The following is a 22,217-nucleotide window of genomic DNA, read 5'->3' on the forward strand; positions in this document are numbered from 1 at the left end:
GAACACCCCCTTCCACATCCTCTCAAAAACATACATATATCTTTGTGAGACATTAATTTCCTGTGATCATATCTTCATATGGTACAATCAGCTAATTCCTGTCTGGTTCAGCTTTGATACCAAAGTTATTATCCTGTTCATGGCATACACCCTTTCCTTAGGCACTCCATGGAAGTCTACAAGTCTAAAATGGCCAGTACTTATTTTGCTAATTCATCTTCGTAGCTCACCCACAGTTCATGGTCCTCAAGACTGGACTTGGTTTGAGTGTGTCTGTCTATCTACCGTCACCTACACGTTAAATTCTCTTTGGACTTTTGTGTTATAGGTATGTCTGCTGTGGATCCTTACAGAAATTTTTAACATTTGCCTGTATTTTGATACTTGCTTGACTTTGCAGTTTTTACATTGAATCTTGTGAAGAGATTTCTCCTGTCATTTGAGGAGGGTTCACATTTTGGCTGTAGCAATCCTTGTCTTCACATGTTCTGTCACATCCGTGCAAAGTGACTGACTGGAATGCGGTTTCTGTGTGTTACTCAGATGGTGGGTGTTCCCTAGGTTTCCAAACAGCTTTCACATCAATGATATTCTGCTTTTTTCAGCATTCTTTTCCTTTTGACATTTAGTGTTTTGTAGACTTTTTCCTTACATATTATTTATAACCAAGTACTTTGGCTTTCCTCTGGAGACTTATTCTGAATTTCCATTTGGCAAATCCATATTTCCCTAACAAGGGTCAGGTCTGGATTTCTGATAGAGAGTTTGATATCTACCCGTTTTTACTGTTGCAGTCTAAACTGTTTGTTGCCTATTTTAAGGAGGTAGCTTTTGCTCTCCATATAACAAGTTTAGATTCTTGTCAAACTCTGTCACAAAGCCCATGAAATTCAATACTGCAGAGTTTAGCATAAACTATTACAAATCTACATCTATAGAAACTGTTACACTTACAACTTCAAAGTAGATTCCCATGGCACCTTGTTATCACTTAAACTGATAAAACAAGGAGGAAGACATGACCTAGAAGAGCAGTTGTGCAAGGAGTGCTGCTCATTTGTTCTTAAAGGAGGTCAAGGACAGCTGGTTCAGTCCTTTAGCACAACGTATTGATTAGCCTAAAAGGAGATACGCTTTGCCCTCCTCAAAGAATTATACCTCTATTAATCTGAATCCTGACATCCCATCACTAACATCTAATCCTCCCCATTTTACACTCCCAATCTCAAAATCCTCCTAAAGATACTGTTTTATCCTAGATAAAGAGGCCCCTTAAATGGCTGGCTAAAAGGCTCTTTTCTGAATAAGATGGACAGTCCTTTCCATCTTAAGAACACATTTTCCACCTTTGAATGCTAGCCCTCCCTGTGTTGGGAAACAAAGGGAATCAGAAACCGACTGTTCGCAGTACTAGTATCTTCTTGCCTGACTATTTGCATATAACCATATAATGCCATGGACAAGATAAGCTAAATAACAGCTTATCGAATCATAGAATTATTTAGGTTAGAAAAGATCTTTAAGATCATCAAGACCAAGTGTTAACCCAGGACTGCCAAGTCCATCACTAAACCATGTCCCTACGCCTTGCATCTACACATTTTTAAAACGCTTCCAGGGATGATGATTCCACCACGTACCAACGCTTGAAATTACGTATATAGGAAGAGATAACAAGAATATAAAAGAGTATAATGTATCTATTTAGAAAATCAACACTGGCCTTCTTACTACAGGTTAGTCATTTTAACGTTAAAATTGTACCAGGTCGTGAGTTGCATTACGTTTAATACTGCTTGTGGGTTTGCTATTTCCATCCATCTTTCTCCACTGCACAGTACCACCCATTTCTCTATACATGCCCTGTTCATTCAGAGGGAATGGAAAATGTGATGGATTGTATTTCAACCAGCAGCCATTGACTTGCAGCAACTCCAGTGATTTTAATACTGTACAGTAAATGCAGATTTCTTGTTGGAGTGTAACTGGTTGGTAGTTCTGCCTACCTGGGAAATGCTCTGGCAGCGACTCTGAAAGTCTCTCTTGCCTTCACTGCATTTGCTGTTGGATGCTGTAGCACTTGAGGTAACCATTCATAGTTATCCTACCTTCTTTAAGTGATTCACTTATGAGATTTTTCTATGCCCCAACTGCAATCACATATAATAATACTGTTTTAGTCACCTTTAGTAATCAAATGCATTTAAGCTTTCCCAGTAGAACTATAATATATTGCATTTTTAAATACAAGAGGATATTCTATTCAATGTGTGATTTCTCATTCTTCTCTTTATAAAGATTATTTCTGCTTAATACAGAATAAAAGAAAAGAAAGGACAAAACATTACTGACAACGTAATCAAGCCCAGAATCGTATCAATAACAGGCTTATGCCAGTATTGAGATGTCTTTATTCTCTGATGTTTTTGAAGTGTTTCATCCTCAGCACTGTTGACAATATATTGATACCTTTACAGTTTCATGTGCGGTCCAATGTTCCTTTGTTAGGAAATAATTTTTTTGTTATATTTATCTCTCTCCATAGCTACAGTGTGTGCTTATTTGATTTAGAGCTTTGCCGGTTGGTTGGGAGTGCCAACACTGCCTTCTGACGGAAGAAATACAGCTCTGGGGACATTTACTGGTATGTTTTTAAATAACTTCACCTTTTCTTTTACAATTTTGCTTTCTGTCAGACTTCCTCCTAATAACTTTTAGTTTCAGAGAAGTGCAACCAGCACTTACATGTCCAGTAGGACATCTGCTCTGTTTGCACAAATATTCTCAAGCAGTTGTGATGAGATCTAGTCCAAATTTTTCTAATAACAGTCAGCTCTGATTTGGGAAAATCAGTAAACGTAATAGGAAAGTAACAATTTAATCAGCAAAGACATGAAATTATAAGGTAAGAATATCTTCTTTCAGAGCTAACAGGTAGTTTATTATGGCATGGTTGAAATGTTATCACCTTATTATAATATTAGTGTATATGAATGCAAAAAAAGATGGAAAACATTAAATCTTTGACCTTATCAACATTACATTTTTCTCTTTTTTTCTGCCTTTGATATCAGTGCTGTATATCTAACGTAATTTTTCAGATTTCTATGCAGAAATTTTGAAATTTCAAAGCCATGCTTCGATTTGGGATGAAAGAAAACATTGAAAATGAGTATTTCCTGAGAAATACTGATTCTGAGTTTTGACAAGCTCTAGCAAACTTGAAAATCACTGACTTTTTAGCTCAGGGATCAGTTAATCTGTTTCTCTTGGGAGAAGACTCAACAAAATGGCACTAACATGTGGCCTATACTCTACCTTTATTAGAAATCTGTCTATAATTGAAATCTCTCAAGATCATTCAGTTTTTCCTTTCACGCCTTGTTAGCTGGTCCTCCAGAGCCATCCAAGTAGTCCTCTGCTCCAGGTCTGGTGTTTTTTTATCAAAGCATCACAAGAGGATTCAATTTCTGGGACAATAAATCTAACATGAGAATTGCTACTTTTTTGAATTGAGCACTATACATCTCCTTTTTTAAATCCATTCCGCCCAGCTTTAAAATTTTGTAACATATTTGTATGATTACATAGCTGTGGATGGATGCACTCTCCTAGAACAGAGACAAATTGAATATGTGCTTGCCTGCTATGGGACAGCTATACCCCATGCTTTTTCACCAATGTTCATACTCTTTCTAAGTTTCTTTTCTGAGAAAATGCTAGAAGAGAAAAATATTAGGAAGATCCTAATTGCTAGAAACACTTGATACAGGCTCCTTTTGGATTCATGTAAGTGACCACAGTACATGTGGAAGCCAGCCTCATCTACTGCACGCTGTCTGCTTTTATGTCTTTGGGAGTTATTTCTACCTGAAGAATGCATTCCTAGAGTACATTTTCAGAGGCCCTTATCCTGCACAACTGGGTAAAGCTTTCTACCCAGCCCTTTTCAGAGAAAAACACAAAACAGATTTGACAAAAACAGTCCTGCAGAAATCCATGAGTTTTGCCATCTCTCCAGCTTGATTAAAAATGAAAATTATGAAAAAAATGGAATGCTATCACTTCAAATAAAAATTACATTTCTTTCCTACAGCCTCAATTTAACTTTTAAGCCAGAATTTCTAAAATGCTCAAATACACAAACAGTATTTTATGCCAGGTCAAATGAAGCATTTAATCTGATCCAAGACTTTTTTTGGACTTCTCAATTTGCCAGATCTTTGTGGCCCAACTGAAATGATTTTATTTATTTTCTTGAATTGACAGCAAACAAACAGAAGTGAACATTCACATAGCTTTAGTTGAAAATGATCTTAAAACAGAGAGTTTGGTCATGAGAGTGAATGACCTCCAGTTCCAGATATATTCCTTCTTGGCTATCTTCCCCAAAAGATTTGATTTTGCCTTCCCAGCCCAAGTTTTACTTCCCTTGTGTTTATTATTTGATAAAGTGCCAGCAAACGTACTTGTAAGAGATCAGCAATACACCAAAGATTATTTTCTTGCTGTGTTAGTTGGATTCTTAAGCTGCTTGTGGTTTTTTTGATGTGGAAGTAGATTTTATTCTACTGTCTGTCTGGGATATATCACTGCTACAACTCGAGTGCCAGAAGTTGTATGCACAGACGAGGCTGAAGTATAATTATCACTGTAGGTATAAGGAGTTTTATCTGATGCTCTCGCACTGATTAGGCTTATTATTTGTGGGCACAAATCTAACCAAATTAATTACTGAGGTAATAATCCAACATTACTCTATGCAACACGCACTTAACTTATCTGCAGAACTTTCATTTTAAGGGTAAAATTCACATATTAAACACATTTGCCTTGACAGGCTCCCTGATAAGTAGAAGATACCTAGAGGCACAGCAGTACTTGTGCAGATGCCAGAACTGAAGCCCTGGCAGAGTACGGCGCAGTGAAGCGGGGCAGGTTTGTGTCGGCTCCGGGAGTGGAGCTGAGGCGTTTCTGCAGTCGACAAGTCCATTAATCTCTGCTGAGGCTCAGAAGCCCTCAGCTCACGCTGCTTTCCCAAACAATGGTTTACTTCGAGCTGTTGTAGGTTTCTGACAGAGTATTTAGGATGCGGTGATTGGAAGATAGGTTTTCTATTCCCTTGTAAGGCGAGGCTGAGGGAGATAAATGGAACTGACTGTAGAACAATAATCTTCACTCCTCCGGCCTTTAGGAGGAGGAGGGACAGGTTTGCTCACCTCATCTACACTTCCCTCTTTAACCTCCCTGTCTAATTGTGAAAAGCTGCAGTATGTCAAAAGCCACAGGTGCCAGCGCAGGCAGCAGCTCAGGTATTATGTTGAAGGAACGTTACCGTAGCTTTTTAGCCAATTAACATGGCTGTAGGAGGGGACCATCTGGAACAAATCTGCAAAGCAAACCATTCACAGAAACCCAGCAGGCAGCTTTACAGATTGTTGTATGGTCCCTCATTAGAAAATAAACATGTCTCTTCCAGCTCAAACACAAAGCAAAACAGTATTAAACCAGATCTCTGATAGTTAATACAACCATCTCTATTAAATGACACATTTGTAAGAGTTGTATGAATCACTGCAAGGAAAAAGTTGCGAAAACTCTAGTGACTGCAGTTACGTGTTGGCACAGCCAAAAATCCTGCTCCTGAGTTGATGTAGAAATGTATTTTTCTCTTGGTTTGTGGTTGCAAAAGCCTGCTTTGATAACATCGCTAATATCAGCTAATGATTCAGTATGCAGAGAAGGAGCAAATCATGCATCAGCAAACTGGAATAAACCAGTCAGCTTTAGCCTGCTTCTGGAACTTCGTACTTTGCTGTGTTTATATTTTTCTCCATTAGATACTCGCAGCAGGAGCCGTAAAATTCGTCATCACTCGATTTATTCCTGCCAAGGGTTTGCTGAGCACACTAGGCTATAGCATAGAAATGTTGGACCAGGCTAGTATTGATATTTCAAGGATTAACCATCCACACTCTTCCTCCTTAAGGCCATTTCTGTGTTCAGAGGATGTCATGGGTTGTACATTCAGAACTGTTACGAGGGACAAAGTCCGTCTCTGAAGCTGCAGCAGCAGCAAATGCTGCAGTTTCCCACAGCAGACCCTGAGCAGCTCCGCTCTGCTGATGGTCACCGCTACAAGGACTGGTGTATGAGCTAGTGGAGCTCACCACATCTCTGCCTGCCGGTGGGAGCAAACCCAGGACTTTGCACAGCTCCTCCACATTCAGGGTCCTGGGAGAGCCATGGCAAAGCACAGGGAATGTGTTTATCACTCAGCTGAGGAATCAGCGGCTGTAAGCATACCCACACAATCAACAAATATGTGGCTCATGGGAAATGCATATTTTATGTCAGAACAAATGTGATTTCTACAACCAATTTGCATAAGTATACAGGGAAACAGATTACTTGTCACAAAAGCACCTGCTATTAGAAACAGGGTATTTTCAGACTAATCACATTTTCCTGTTTTCTATACTAGAAAATCTTAGCAATTAGTGTAGTAATTGCAATAACGTAACTTGTTGAAGAACATTCAATCAAACTTCCATTTGCAAAGTATTGTTCAGATATGTACATAATGGGACTGGGTATGAGTGTAGGATTAAATCTGATCACTTTTAGCTGGTTTAATGCCACCTGATCTTTCCTCCAGAAAAAGAAAAAGTGCTAATATGGCTAGGAAGCAAAATACCACATTTAGCATGGCTCTCCCTAATTAGTCCTGCCAAGAAACCATTGGATGGAGCAGAACAGCACACATCTGCACCTAGCCTGCTCTGGACATTTAGTTCAGGTATCTTGATGCAGTGGCACATCGTGCTGTAGAGACACATACAGCATAATTACGCTTATCAGCCTGCTTACACCATAATTAATTAGGGAGATGTTCTGAAGACCAGAGCTTTTGGATATGTACAGTGATGACAATTAAAATGTTGGCATTTGCCGACAGTTACTTCACCCTCGGCACTACCTAACGAGCCACAGTCTGCTGTATACATGGAACTGAAATAACCATGGTAACTCTGGGTATAAAGTGACATTTTAATGATCACTACTGCCTATCCTCAGGCCATCGCTTGCAGAACTAAATGGCCCATCAAGAAGCATATGAATAAAGTGGCGTCCATACAAAGCATGAAAAATGTTAAGCACTTTTAGGGAATAAAGCCATTTATATCTACCTCAGAAGATGAAAAGGAGAAACAAACACAATACAAAAGCCTGTATTATGAATAAATAATGAAATTACCACATCTTACTGCAGCAACTGCCACTGAAATATCAGTATATACCAACAGTGAGCACAAATTGGTATCTACGATACCAAAATTATTTCCTATTTTAAGTATAAGTGCCTCTTACTACATACTGACTTCATAAATGGCAGCAGCAGTATCAAAGGTCTTTCGTGCTCCATCACTGCCAAACTGCAGTAGAAAACCTTTTTGTTATAAACCACAGCAATTCTTAAGCAAAGAAGGGGATGCAATACAGTACTTCGTTAACACTGTCATACAATCTAACCTGTTTTCAAAGAAAAAAGATGGTGGAATCCTTTTATTATTTTTGTATCATTCTGATGAAAAGTCTGGTTTCTTAGAGCATTCAGGAATTAGACTATTTTCTGCTTGGCGAGGAAGAGGATTTGAGTGTATATAAAAGCATTTGTAAAACTGTCTTGAATTTACAAGTTTCACTTACCAAAATGAAGAGACAACCAGAGGCAAGTTTTGTGTGTTCAGGTATAGTAGAAAACACGGACAAAATCAAGCAACCAAACACAAGGAGAAAACTGAAAAAGAAAGAATATTAATAATCGTTAATATTTTTCAGAACCCTGACCCAGTATCTATATTGATCCTACTGCACCAATGTTAACAGAAAGCTATCAATGAACAGTCTTCATTAATAGAAGGGAATTCAATCACTACTTAATTTAGTTCACTGAAGACATTAGAATAGCCTGTTACTAAATCCATGTGCTTCTGAGCAGCACTGGTAGAATTACTGGAAACAAACACAAGAAACAAGATTTTCTTTGAGAAATGACCCAATATACACAGACATCACTTGTGATATCACAGTCCTGTAGCTTTATGCAGTCCAGATACCCTTAAGGCTTTAAAGAACGATCATCAACAGGAAAGTCCTCTCCCCAGTCTGAAAAATCATTTCTTCTATGACTGGCCATAAGTATCTGCTGTATAAGCTTATGACGGAGCTAAGATACATATTGCACCTAACTGCCCATCTAAAACAACTTCCTTCTAAGCAACAGGATTCATGTACAAACTACCCAAAACTGAGAGGTAGCTGCTGAGTTCTGGCATCAGTGCTCTAATTGAACAGGCTGCATTCTGGGAACAAACAGTATCATACAAACCACTGACGAAGTTAAAACAAAGGAGTGAAGTAAGAATGTCTTACACAAGTTGTGCAATTACAATTGGAAAACATGACTGCAATTTTGAGCTTCCATGAGCTTGCATGTTTTGTGGTACTGCCGAATATACGCAGGCAAAGCAAAGCACCGTCATGTTGCTAAATCTCTTTGCGAACAAGATGCAAACACCTGGTATCCCTGTATAAACTCTTGCATATCCGATGCCTGATCCTGACAGCATACAGCACATGTGGTGTTTGCAGACATAAGTCTGCAGAGCTGGTATTGCTCTGAGGCCCATCCGGTGGATGATAGCGAACATCCTTTCCTATTGTACTGCTTCACCAATAATAATACCACTGTGCTGGTGAAACCATCTAGGAAATGGATCAAAAAGAAGTGAATTTCACCCACCATACCATTAACTGACTAAGCAGCAGCCAGGCAGCACACTGAATGTGTGCAAGGTGGTGTATGTTCTACATTTAAAAATCTTGCACTATGCTTTGCAAGTAGTAATAATTGATTCGATCAATGCTTTTCTGATTTCTGACTTAAAACACTGTCGTTGTTTAACCCCAGCTGGTAATTAACTACTGTGCAGCCACTCGCTCACTCCCCCCTAACCCAGAGAGATGGGGAGAAGAATCAGAAAGGAATGTGAAACTTGAGGCTTGAGATAAGAACAATTTAATAATTGAAATAAAATAAAAAAGAGCAATAATAATAATAACAGTTATAACGAAAAGGAGGGAGACGAGGAGAGGAATGAAATCCACAGGGAAGGGAGGAAAGAAAACTAGTGACGCACAATGCAACAGCTCCCCGCCTGCTGAGCGATGCCCAGCCAGTCCCGAGCAACGGCCAACCCCCCCCCCCCAGTTTATATACTGGGCATGCCGTCCCATGGTATGGAATACCTCTTTGACTAGTTCAGCTCAGCTGTCCTGGCTCTGTCCCCTCCCAATTTCCCGTGCCCCTCCAGTCTTTTTGCTGGCAAGGCCCGAGAAACTAAAAAGTCCTTGACTTAGTATAAACATTACCTAGCAACAACTAAAAACATCAGTGTGTTATCAACATTGTTCCCACACCGAATCCAAAACACACACTGCACCAGCTATTAAGAAGAAAATTAACTCTATCCCAGCTGAAACCAGGACATCAGTCTCATGCTGGGCAATGAATCAAGCAACAAAGGCCAGGCCTTTGGCTTTTGTCTGAAATGCTGGCATCTTGTTAGCAGATGCTCTAACCTAACGTGAACAGGTAACTAATGCAAGTATATATCTGCCAAAAAGTGCAAATGGCTGTTTTCTGATACAAAAGGGACTCAGATCTCTTCCGGGGACAAAGGCAAAAAGCATAGAAATTAATCATCTATATAGAGGGTGCATATGTTCTTCAATATGATTTTTCCTTTACCTTATACAATAACTCTGAAGACACAGAAAACAGCTTTTCAGAAAAGTACTGCAGAGTGTGTCTGTGGGTGTTTCTGGTGGCCAAGTTGAACATCCCTCAGCAGTGTGCTCTTGTACACTAGTATGCTAAGCTCTACTAGCAAGAATGTATCCAGAAGGCTGAGGGAAGTGATTATTTCCAACTGTTTGGCATCTGAAAGACCACATCTGAAGTGACATGCCCAGTTTGAGGCTCCCCATCGTGGGAGAGAGATGGACAAACTGAAGCAAGCCCAGCGGAGGGCCACCAAGGTGGTGGGGCTGCACCTCCTGACGTACAGGAAGGGCTGAGCAGAGCTGGGTTTGTCCTGCCTGGAAAAAGGAGGCTGAGGCCTCCGACTGCTGTCCTCAGCTATCTAATTCTGGTTATAAAGAAAGAGGAGAGGACACAATTTGCTGGAAGGAAGATTATGAATACCTATAAGGAAAAAAAGTCAGAACGAAGGTGGTTCAGCACCAGAACAATTTACCCAGTGAGGCTGTGTGTATTGGGTTTGCATGGCAAGGTTTTGGTAGTGGGGGAGCTACAGGGGTGGCTCCTGTGAGAAGGTGCCAGAAGCTTCCCCCGTGTCCAATGGAGCCAATGCCAGCTGGCCCCAGGACAGACCCACCACTGGCCAAGGCCAAGCCCATCAGTGGCAGTGGCAGCACCTCTGGGATAGCATATTTAAGAAAGGGGAAAAAAACCACCTGCACAAATGCAGTGGGAAAGAGGAGTGAGAACAAGTGAGAGCAGCAGCTCTGCAGCCCCCCAGCCCACTGCAGAAGGAGGGGGAGCAGCTGCTCCAGGTGCCGGAGCAGAGATTCCCCTGCAGCCCGTGGAGGTCCATGGTGGAGCAGGTATACACCTGCAGCCCATGGAGGTTAACGGCGGAGCAGGTATCCACCTGCAGCCCGTGGAGGTCCATGGTGGAGCAGGTATCCACCTGCAGCCCGTGGAGGTCCATGGTGGAGCAGGTATCCACCTGCAGCCCGTGCAGGACCCCACACCGGAGCAGGTGGATCCCGAAGGGGGCTGTGACCCGAGGGAAGCCTGTGCTGGAGCAGGGTCCTGGCAGGACCTGTGGCCCCTGCAGAGAGGAGCCCAGGCTGGAGCAGGGTTGCTGGCAGGGCTTGTGACCCCGTGGGAGGGACCCAGGCTGGAGCAGTGAGTGAAGAGCTGCAGCCCATGGGAAGGACTCACATGGAGAGGTTCATGGAGGACTGTGTCCCATGGGAGGGACCCAGGCTGGAGCAGTTCGTGAAAAGCTGCAGCCCGTGGGAAGGACTCACACTGGAGCGGTTCATGGAGGACTGTGTCCCATGGGAGGGACCCCAGGCTGGAGCCGGGCAGAGTGTGAGGACCCTGCCCCTGAGGGGGAAGGGGCGGCAGAGACAGCGTGTGATGGACTGACCCCAGCCCCCGTTGCCCATCCCCCTGCGCTGCAGGGGGGAAGGGGTAGGGAAATCGGGAATGAAGCTGAGCCTGTGAGGAAGGGAGGGGTGGGGGGGAAGGTGTTTTTTTTAATATTTGGCTTTGTTTCTCATTGCCCTACTCTGATTTGACTGGTAACAAATGAAATGAATTTTTCCCCAAGTCGAGTCTGTTTTGCCTGTGACAGTAATGGCTGAGGGATCTCCCTGCCCTTCTCCCGACCCACGAGACCTTCTTTGTATTTCCTCTCCCCTGCCCAGCTGAGGAGGGGAATGACAGAGAGCCTTTGGTGGGCACCTGGCATCCAGCCAGGGCCAACCCACCGCCCTGTGAAATCTCTGTCCCCGCAGGTTTCAGAACCTGGCTGGGAAAGGCCCTGGTCTGACTTTGAAGTGAGCTCTGCTTTGAGCAGGAGGTTGGAGTGGATGACCTGAAGAGGTCTTTTCCAAAATAAATTCTTCTATGATTCTAACTACTGGATGCAAACATTAATATATTATTGCATCTGCTCCCATTTGCGCTTCAGGAGCTAAAATTGCTCTTTTCCTTATAACATACGGATTTTCCATAGTGCTGTAATATAGAAATGCTGTAATACACCCAGTACATCAGATAAGTCCATTTCCTCAGAATTTGTAGTAGAAAATCTGATGTGCAGTGCGATAAGATATAGGAGGCACATTTTGTAGCGTGTCACTTAACTGCTGGGGAGGAGTTCTACTTTGAAAATCAAATCTGGTAGGAGCCTGCATATAAGTTCTACTAAGAACTGTAAGTAGAACACTATCCAGGAGGGTAAACGGCATCTCTGGTGTGTAGCATTGGGAAGTCTATCTTCCAGACTAAAGAAAGTTATATGAATATATACGCTTAAAGGTTTCAGAGAAGACTCGTTCAAGTGACAAAAACACACCTTGTGAGCAATTTTGCTCCCCTTACCCCTATTTTTTTTAAAAAAGAAAAATCTCCTAAAACATTACTGGTAGTTTCAGCTGCTACAGTCTTCAGATATAACCCCCCTACGATTACATCCTACTGACACAGGCATAAATGTTCCTTGTTAAGACTTGCATGGAGGGCAAAATAAAATTAAGAAGTGACTAAGAACTTATGTCAAAGGATGTAATTTCCTTTAGCTGAATTTCTTTGCTCCTGAACTAGTTAAAATGATATTTTCTTACTTCCTTTGTATTTAGGTATTAAAAATTGTGCTTGTTTAGTTGTATTCCAGTAACATCAACTAAATTAGAGGTCCAGTTGTACTGGGTCTTGCCCAAACACACAATACAAGTTTTCACTTGGAGGAGACCTCTTACAGCAGAATTATAGAAAACTCAGCAGGAAAAAAGAAACCTTGTTGTTTGCATATTACAGCTGGAGACCATGTCACAGAAAAGGAGGTAAGGGACTTGCCTAAGGCTACACGGAAAGTCTTTATATGTGGAATAAACCCGAACCTTTTAAATCCCAGCCCAGTCCTGCAGCCACAAAACCATCCTCCACCAGCCTAACACTTGCTTTGCTATAGTTCTCCAGAACTGTGATTTAGATTACTGTGGGCAAAGTGTTAATTCACAATAGATGGGAAAAGTAAGTCAGGAGAGGGAATCAGTACATGAATAAAAATAAAGGTAAATATTCAGGAAATCCAGGTGCAGTTTAGATTAGCACTCATTGAAAGCATCTCTTTTCCCCAGCTAGAACTGAAGGCTTGAAGGATACAGCAATGCCTTTCACCTGGCTGGACATTAAACAAGGATCTGTCCAGCAGAACTGAATTCCTAAGGTTCAACTGCCATGGCAGTCAAAGTATATCTGAAGTTGTTCTTTCCTATCATGAACTATATGTCTGGTGACAGATGAAGTATAAAAGATTGCATTAAGCCTTAGATAGTCATTTTATAACCCTTGATAGAGGAAAAAGTATTTTCAAATGCCATCATTTGAATTGTGTGCTACAATACATGCTGTACAAAAGGATGCTGCTGTAGGTAGAGAGCAGTACAAAGCAAAACACATAGCAATTATATTTGGCCTCTAGTGGTTCAATCTGGATCGTATATTTGTTCAGGCTGAAAAAAACAGATGGTCTTTCCTCATGCATTCAGTATCAGACAGTAAAACATATGCCTTAGGCAGCAACTTCCCATAAAATTATTCAAGCACTGCCGTAGTCTTGTATTTTATCAAAAGCAGCAACTTCCATTTTGTTTCAGCAGGAATCAGTTTTGATGCATAGCCTTTCATCTTATTCCCCTGCTTCTGAAAGCATACATTAATTGGAGAAAAGCCAATTTATGATAGATAATATAACTCAGAAGCTTTGATACTTATTCAATCCGCCTCTCATAAACTTTTCTTACTAGTTAATTAGGAACTACCAATTCTCCATTTATTTGATTTTCAACAGAATTTTACTATAGTTTGTGATTTAAAGGCAGTTCATATGGGAGAGGATGTTCAGTTTAAACCAGTTGTTAAAACATTACTCAGGGAATATCATAAGCACAAAAAATACACTCAGGGAAGATCTTTAAAAGCTATTTTGCTACATTATTTACTGCTAGAATTAAAATAATAAGAAGTTAAACATCTGCAAACAGTTTTGTGACGTCTTCTGTAAATAATAAAAGCATATCGCTGTTAAAGTGACATAATTAAATGATTAGACCACCAGAATTATGTTCCAATATTATTTGAGGTCTGATTTAATCCCAATAAATGCAAGGGCATTCAGGATTATGACCAAAACTTTCTGGAAACCATTGGCAGTGCCATTATCCTGGATTTTCTATGGAAAGCAGAAATGGAAAGCTTTTGCTAACCTTAAATATGACCAAAAAGTAGCTTTTACTTTCCCCACCGGTACAATGTCGTGCAGTTGCTTGCAAACGTACAGAAAGTTGTTTGCATTCACGAGGTCTGAGCCTACAAAGAAGCTGTTAGAGCCCCCTGTAAGTAACTCCTTCCCACAGCTAGGAGCAACGCCCATGTTTTCTTAACAGGATCTTTCAGGATCTTGCAGAGTTGAGTACCCAAGTACCACCTTTAAATTATTTTATAATTACTGAATGCATAAAAATCTTTATGAGGCATTAGGTAAATAGAGGTGCTGAAGTTTATCCTGGATGTATAGCACCAACAGATCTACCACAGGTTTAGACAAGTGGATACGATACCCAGAAAAAAAAACTATAAAGAAAAGGAAGGAAAGAGATAGTCATTCACGGTAGTGTTACATTTTCATCGGACTATATAGATTTGGTGAACAGTTCTCACAAAAAGCACAGGGACAAGAAATTTGTTAAGCGGGTTGCCCCACAGAAGGTCCCTTCCTCAGCTAGATGCTGTTGGCGCTCTCACCCCTCTTGGCGTGTGAGAAAGGGAGACTCCATAGCTTCAGCGTGCCATGGAGCTGATGGGGACAGAGAAAACCAGCACCTACTGGCCTAGGAGTCACTGCTGTATGCACCCACGATTTGCAAGGCACTAAGTTCCCATAGAGGGGATAGTATGCATATTGTTGGGCTGATTGCTGGTGTCCCACATTGCAACCCGGAGCAGATGGGCATGCTCAAGGCAGGAAGGCAGCAGGAACCTGACAGCTTCTGTCAGCCTCGGTGTGCTTCCCGGTGTTTCTGAGCACACAGTTCTTGGAGGCAGGTGGAAATATCCTCTCTGATAGGATATGGAAAGACAAGGACTGAAGCATTTTCCTAGCTTCAGAAAGAACCGAAAGTGAAAACGTCAGCTAGTGCAGATGTGAGGACACTTACACAGGTCCTGTGGTATCTCCCCTGAAAAGTAATCTTTTCATCATTTCTATACAACAGATAATGCACCGCTGACATGGTGGAAAAGAGTACAGTTTAACAGTTTTGATACTGCAAGCCATGTGGATTAAATATTCCATCATTTATAGCTTCAATGTGACTTGTTTATGCAAGAAAAATGAGATATGACAAAGGTTATTACAATTTGTTAAAAATGTTTGACAAAAGCTGCACGGAGAATAAGTACTCTCCCATAGAAAAAGCTCATAAATTTCCCCTGTAGGCTTTCTTTAAAATGACTTGCACTTCAACCTTTTCTTCAAGTGGAAGAGTGTAACACGTTAAGGGCTTGATACTGCACTGCCTTCTACCCAGAAATAACAAAACCCCCTGACAATGGAGAAGTGGAGTATGAAGGAATCTTTGTTTTAAAAAGTGCAAGTAAACTTTAAAAACAATTTTTGAGATAAAAAAAATATTGCAGCAAAACCTGCTTTTAAGATATTCTTTCTTTGGATTAGTTGTTACCTTTTTTCAGAAATACAGAAATTCAAACTGAATTTCATGCCTGAAGTTTTTTTAAGAACTGAACCTGCTGCTGAAGCAACTTGTTTAGAAAGGTGAGTTTTGTCAGGCTCTGATGAATAAATTTTAGTCAAACAATATTTTATTTTTCATCCTCCTACAGGATGCTTATTCACGCTAAAAATTAGAACAGTTCATCAAGTACGAAAGACTTTTAAGTTTGCAGTATCAAAAAAAGTGTTTCAACCTAAAGGGATCTTTTCTGTGATATTTTTAAGGAATCATGTTTTTAGCTTAGGAATCATGTTTACAAAGTGATTGTATTTGGCTTATACTGGGAAAGCAATGAAAAGGCTATAACAGGACATGTAATCAAAACCAAGCAAATGAAATAGTTCAGATGCCTATGGGACACTGATCACAGTGTCATCAAATGCACAATTGATAATCCATTCCACCAGAGACAAAAAATAAAATATTTTTTGGTAAATTTCTGCAGGGATCTATAAAGCAGGCATCATTCTTCCTTGGGCAAGCACATCAGCTTAAAAGAAAACAAAACAAAACAAGAAATGCGTATTCTGGTGGGTTTAATGCGCAGAGATACTTGTGACCTAGCTATTTTCTAAAAGGTTTTCACTGGCTTCCACAGGAGACACTTTTGACATGAAAATAAGAATAAAGCATGTGTTCTTCCAGTTTTTAACTATTTTAAAGATTGGGAAGCCTGATACTGATTTGCATGCTAGGATCCTTTTTTACGCTTACAGGTGCCTCAGATCTGTAGAAAATGACAAAACACTCCTTTTATCCAAAGAATAGGTGTTTTTGTAGACAAAATTTTTCCAATATGAATGCTTAATTTAGTTAACAAAAATCTGTATTTAGACAGCTTTGTAGCGTTTATTTTTTTCTTTTGTATCAAACAGCCCCTACTCCCAACGACAAGTCTGGTAGCTCACCTAGCAACCTTTGCTTCACTACAGGTATTTCTCAAGAAAATTAATTTAAAATATGAATAGAAACTATATTGTTTATCATTGTTATGTTATATATATGTTTATCATTGAACATTGGTTGCAGCATTTATGTGATTTTTTTATAACATATATAAAATTAAGATACAAACTTTATTATAATGCAATTGAGAAAATTAAAAGTACAGTATGAAGCTGGAGAAATGGATAATCTTTACCTGTTCATTGTAGTCTATTTGTTCTAGCCTTGTCCACAATCTAGGGCAAAGGGAAATAGTCAAATAGCCTTTTTTCTGTGTTTGCTAACACACTGTACTCAGATCTCTTGCTAACCAGAAAAACAATCCTAAGAACCGCATAGATGCGTAAGAAAGAAATGTGTGCGGTAATTACCAGCATAATCCACTTCAAAATCAGCTTTTTAGGCCTTCAGATTATAAGGTAGAAGTATTGCCACTACCACGTCAAGTTTTTTTGAACTAAGAGAGCAAAATCAAAAGAACAGAAGAATTGTAGGATGGCTGGATATTTCTTATGCCACAGGTAATGGTCTTCTCTGTTCTCATTGCTGGGAGCGCAGCTCTGGCTCTGGCGAAGCTAAGGCATGATTGATTGTAATGGGGCCAGACATCACTCATATTCGTTATTTAATCATCCACCAGTGGACAAGAGTGCCATGGCTTTGGCAGCTAAACGTAAGTAGAAACCATACTTGGTTGGGAAAAAATGCCTGTCTAAGCCTCTGGAGTTAATCCCACTGAGCGTGACTCAGCTAGACCTTCAGTAAATCACACCGTGCCACGTAATGGCACTGCTACTCCTGACGGCCTACACCACTAAATGGTAAGGACTGCCACTAGCATCCTTTTGGCGTGGGTAAAACAACACTTTCCTAGACAATTCCTGGCTATGGTCTGGAAGTTAGCATGTATCTGGACAAATTTTTTCACTGCACTCGCTAGTACATCTTCTACTATGGACAGGTATTTCTGCATGTCAAGTTATTGTGTTAAAAAATGGCTCTCTTAGTTCAAAAAATCTAGACGTGGTAGTGGCAATACTTCTACCTTAAAATGTGAAGGCCTAAAAAGCTGATTTTGAAGTGGATTATGCTGGTGATTATGTGTATTATACTTAAATCCATATCCAAGCATTATCAAATGGGCATATTATGATGAATGAGAATATTTCAGTATTGTTCTACAACTTAATTGAAGATAAGGATGGAGGCAAAGTTTGAAAATTTAATCATTCAAATTTAGGTGCCTGCTTGGCATATTTTAATGAAACACTTGGGATTAAACTACTTGCAAGATTTGAAAGACTTGCAAGACAATTAGCCCATCAGGACTACGACAGGTTGATTCTGTGGGAAACACCCGAGGGTCTGCTGTGCATTTCCTCCTAAAATATTCCACCCTATTGAAGAGCTCTGGAACATAAATCGATCTCCTTATTTCTCCTATTTTTCTCCACTAGTATATTATATATTGGATTTTGCTTTGATTTTATGTTTGTTTTTCAGTGGTGTATGGTCAGTAACATACAGAATTAAAGGAGTTCCTCGGGGAAAAGGACCACTCAAATGCAGCCATGCAAATACACTGCTGCAGTACATGAGTAAAACAAACTCCTTTTCATCACATCTCTCAAGAAGGCCTCTTCGCAACCCTTGGCTGCTTCTGTAATTTTTTATTATCCCAGACGTGTGAACAAAGTAGTACCCATAACGAACAAAGCACTACCCACAAATTCTCCGATAATAGCTTTCCAGACTGCAAAATAACACAGTTGTTATGGTGGCAATGTTCACTTTCATGATATAGATGAAGACTCTATGGGATACTTGTCTTTGAATGGGGATTTGCTTTCAATATTTGCTTTCAATAAATGCTATTAGGACTCACATGTTGCCAGAATACTGGGTAAGACAACAAATAACACTTTCTCTTTTTTTTTTTTAAACGGAGAAAGGTACTTCAAGTGGAAACATCAGTTTTGATGTGCACTGTACCACACCACTATATCAGCCTGTGACAAAATGATTAAAAATGACAAATACCAGTTAATCTGCTCTATTTATGATGCTTTCATTCAGCGGGTTAAGATAGGAACAATCTATCACCTTTTTAATATACTGAAATACAGAAGAATATTTTTAAACTCTCCATTCAGAAGAATGAGGATGAAAGAGCAAGTCTGTACTGAACAAAACCATATATATATTCGTGAAAGAATTTAAAAAAATGGTAATCATAACAGAGTATTTTTAAAAGTCCAGCCTATCTCATAGCCCCAACACCCCCCACAGCTACCACAGAAATCTAGGCAGTCAGAAATGCCAGGGCTCATTAAAATTGGCAGAGTAATGTTACATTGACACCAAGAATAAACGTTTTTGAAAATTTTTTCAATGTACCAAGATCTAGGTCTTCTTTCTCTAATTTAATTTACTTCTATTAATGAATATTTGGATTTTGGCCTTTACTGAAACCTTACAGTTGATTTCAGTGGGAGAATGGCTTGTGTTGGGAATTATGAGCTGACTCATAAATCCAGAGCAAAGAAAAAACTGTTAATTTCCGATAGCTTTCTCCCAGTAGTAAACAAGGACATAAATGGAACACAGAATATTTTTCTAACATAATGCACTGTTAGTATTAAACTTACTTCTAAGAATCAATCACTGTACTTTAGCTCAAGGGTGTTCAGTTTTATACCACGCCATTAGTCTTGTCTTCCTTAATCTAAATAAGTTCTGTGCTTTCTGGAATCTGAAGTGCCCTTTCTTGTTGTTAGGCAGCAGTACTAACAGACCAGGATCTGATGGCAGAAGCATGTGAAATTGCAAATGAAGAAAAATCGCATCTTCAGGGGTGATGACGAGAATTTCCTTGGTTTACTGTATTTATGGCAACTCTTACCTCCTCTCTCCAAGGGGTTCTACGCTTATCCATATGATAATGACATGAAGGCAGCACAAAATCTCAAGGGGTGCTCACCTATTTCCTTGTCTGCTTTAAGCTTCTTCGTGTTTAAAAGCAAAGAGCAGACAGCCACTTTTCGAGGCCCAGGCCTTGCTGAGGTGGGCACAACAGCCAGCTCGTGGTTTTACATCACACGCTGCTTTGAGAAGAGCACAGCTCTCACGGTGACCTAAAGCAAGATGTAACACGTTTCAAAACGAGGCTTTATTCTGCCAGAGCCTCCTCAGTCAAAGCCCCACCACGTGACTCATTTTCCTCTGTATTTCAGAGCCTTTTATCTCATAATCACCACGATTAGAAAGAGGGCTATATAATTTCTTCTGCCCATCAAGCACGGTATTTTGAAGCCTTGGCAGTGTACCACGGCTAGGCGCGCCGGCAGCAGCTGCACGCAGCCGCGTGGCAGGGCAGCATCCCGCGTGCCCACAGCAGGACCTGCCTCTCCTGGGACGCTTGCGAGGAAATCAGCTGCTGCTCACACGTCTGGCTTCTCTGCGCCAATGCTACGCTTACACATTGCTTTGGCAACAGTAATACTTCTGTTTTGATAATGAGCTATTTTATTAAATGCTGAGTAGCAGAGTTTCTGGAACAACTATTATGCTTATGCAGAATGTTAAATACACAAAGTGATCGCTTATTTTCCATATGGGGAAAAAACTTGCCCTTTGAGCTTCTTAAACACATTAAAGCTGCTGCTCGTCTGTTTGAAACAACATAAAGGTGCTTTTACTTTCCAACATTTTATCTTACAGTGGCTTGCCCTCTTTGCCAAAACCATCCTGCTCAGAAGTTAGTGTGAAACAAATTTGCATTTTTAAGACATATTACAGGCACAGGGAAAGCTTTACATGAATTTTACATTAGCAGATCAGTTTCCTTTCACAGACACTGATCTGTAAACACTTAAGAGTTCAAGGCCAGGCTGGATGGGACTTTGGGCAACCTGGTCTAGTGGGAGGTGTCCCTGCCTGTGGCAGGGGGTTGGAACTAGATGGTCTTTAAAGGTCCCTTCCAACCCAAAACCATTCTGTGATCTAAGTGCATAGTTTAATCAGAGATGATTGCAAGTACGTACTTCCAAACACTGACTGTGTGCTTCAAGGCCGGAGAAGAAGCCCCAGAGAAGCCTTTGTTAACAACACAGTTAAAGTCGGTTTTCTGGTGTCCTAGTGAACAGGATTGTAATTTCCCACATCTAGGGGACAGGCAGACATACATCTCTGCCAGAAGGAGAAAAGCACCTCTTTTCCTGCAAGGAGGTGCAGCTGGTGTATCTCAGCTAAGAGTGATTCCTGGCTGTGCAAGTGCCAAGGGAACATCTCTCTGTTGTACCTGTATGACTCGCACCACAACATCTTACACCCTTCAGTGTACTCAGTCCAGAAAACTCCATCATGAGATACATTAGTGTTGTTTCCCTATATTAACAATGTGGAGCAGACATACATGGTATTTTGGCTTCCTACAATTCATAAAGATTCACAGTAAAAAACACTGAAGGGCTTTTGCAAATTCTGAGCCTGAGTCTAAATTCTTAATTGTCTTTAAAATGTTAACTCAAGTGTACATGAGAAGCTTGTGAGAGTTGAGAAATGGTCCTTCTGAGGCTAGGAGTGGTTTAAGCTATGTATGGGACCTAAACAGAGCACTCACACAGCCAGGAATCATTCTTAGTTGAGATATACCAGCTGACTGAACCTCCTTCAGTGAGAGAAGTGTTTTTCTCCTTCCAGCAGAGATGCATGTCTGCCTGTCTCCTAATTGCTCGGGAAACTTGACAAGCGAAAAAGTGGAGTCAGGATGAGCCAAAAATGTTGTATATAGTTATCTGTAAAAAAAAAAAAAAGTTCTGCTAGCTGAACCTTTTTCTTCTCATATATTTTGTGACCCGTTATGAACATTTATGTATGTAAATTTAAAGAATAAATGCTGAGCAGGACTAGGTACCTTTCTTAAAATCTATTTAACTGAAAAATCATGTAACTGTATCCATCCAGCCATATGAGAGTACACAGATGAAAAAGTAACCCAATCAACCAATATATCAAAGCAACAGGAACCCTTTTCAACTTAACAAGATCATTTAGTCAAACCTTCCTATAAAACTGTATTAAATAAATAGTTTTGCAGTATGCCCAGAGCATCACCGAGTTCAATCACAGGCAAATAAAAACCCAAGGACCTGCCTGTTAAAACCATTGTATTAATCTCTAACAAACTAAAGTTACACTGGCTTCTTTTACAAAGGGAATTCATAAAAATCACAGTCTCATGTTGGCTGGAAAGGACCTCCAGCAGTTATCTTGTCCAACCCCCCGCTGAAAGCAAGTTCAATTGCATCAGCTTGCTCAGGGCCATGTCCTGTTGAGTGCTGAGTATCCGCAAGGAAAGAGGCTCCACAGCCTCTCTGGGCAGCCTGGTACAACACTTGACTGCCTGCACAGTTACGATTTTTTCCTTAATATCAAGTTGCAATTTTTACATAAGAAACACTGAGCATCACATTACCCCTCAAAGTATAATAACCAATTTTTTTGATTTTTTTTTTTCTTCAGATCACCAGACTGCATGACTGTCTTCTAGATTAAGAACAAGTGGGCTTGGTGGGCTGGGACAATAGGATGGTCTGCATCCCCGTTATCCTGGTGCTAATCTCTTACAGCTAACACCTCCTTACTCCAATAAC

The 22,217-nt window shown here is 40.4% G+C and overlaps 1 protein-coding gene across 2 annotated transcripts in view; it reads right to left on the reverse strand.

Moving 5' to 3' along the window:
* The window catches only part of KCNQ5 (potassium voltage-gated channel subfamily Q member 5), a 301,863-nt gene that overhangs the window by 83,932 nt on the left and 195,714 nt on the right, over positions 1 to 22,217 (reverse strand). For both annotated transcript variants that reach the window (XM_080388769.1, XM_080388768.1), the window contains exon 2: positions 7,711 to 7,801. In XM_080388769.1, the coding sequence (XP_080244895.1) occupies positions 7,711 to 7,801 (91 nt within the window). The remainder of the gene's footprint in view (positions 1 to 7,710; positions 7,802 to 22,217) is intronic.

The sequence above is a fragment of the Falco punctatus genome, assembly GCF_963210335.1.
Source record: "Falco punctatus genome assembly, chromosome: 5".
In the NCBI taxonomy this organism is placed as follows: domain Eukaryota; kingdom Metazoa; phylum Chordata; class Aves; order Falconiformes; family Falconidae; genus Falco; species Falco punctatus.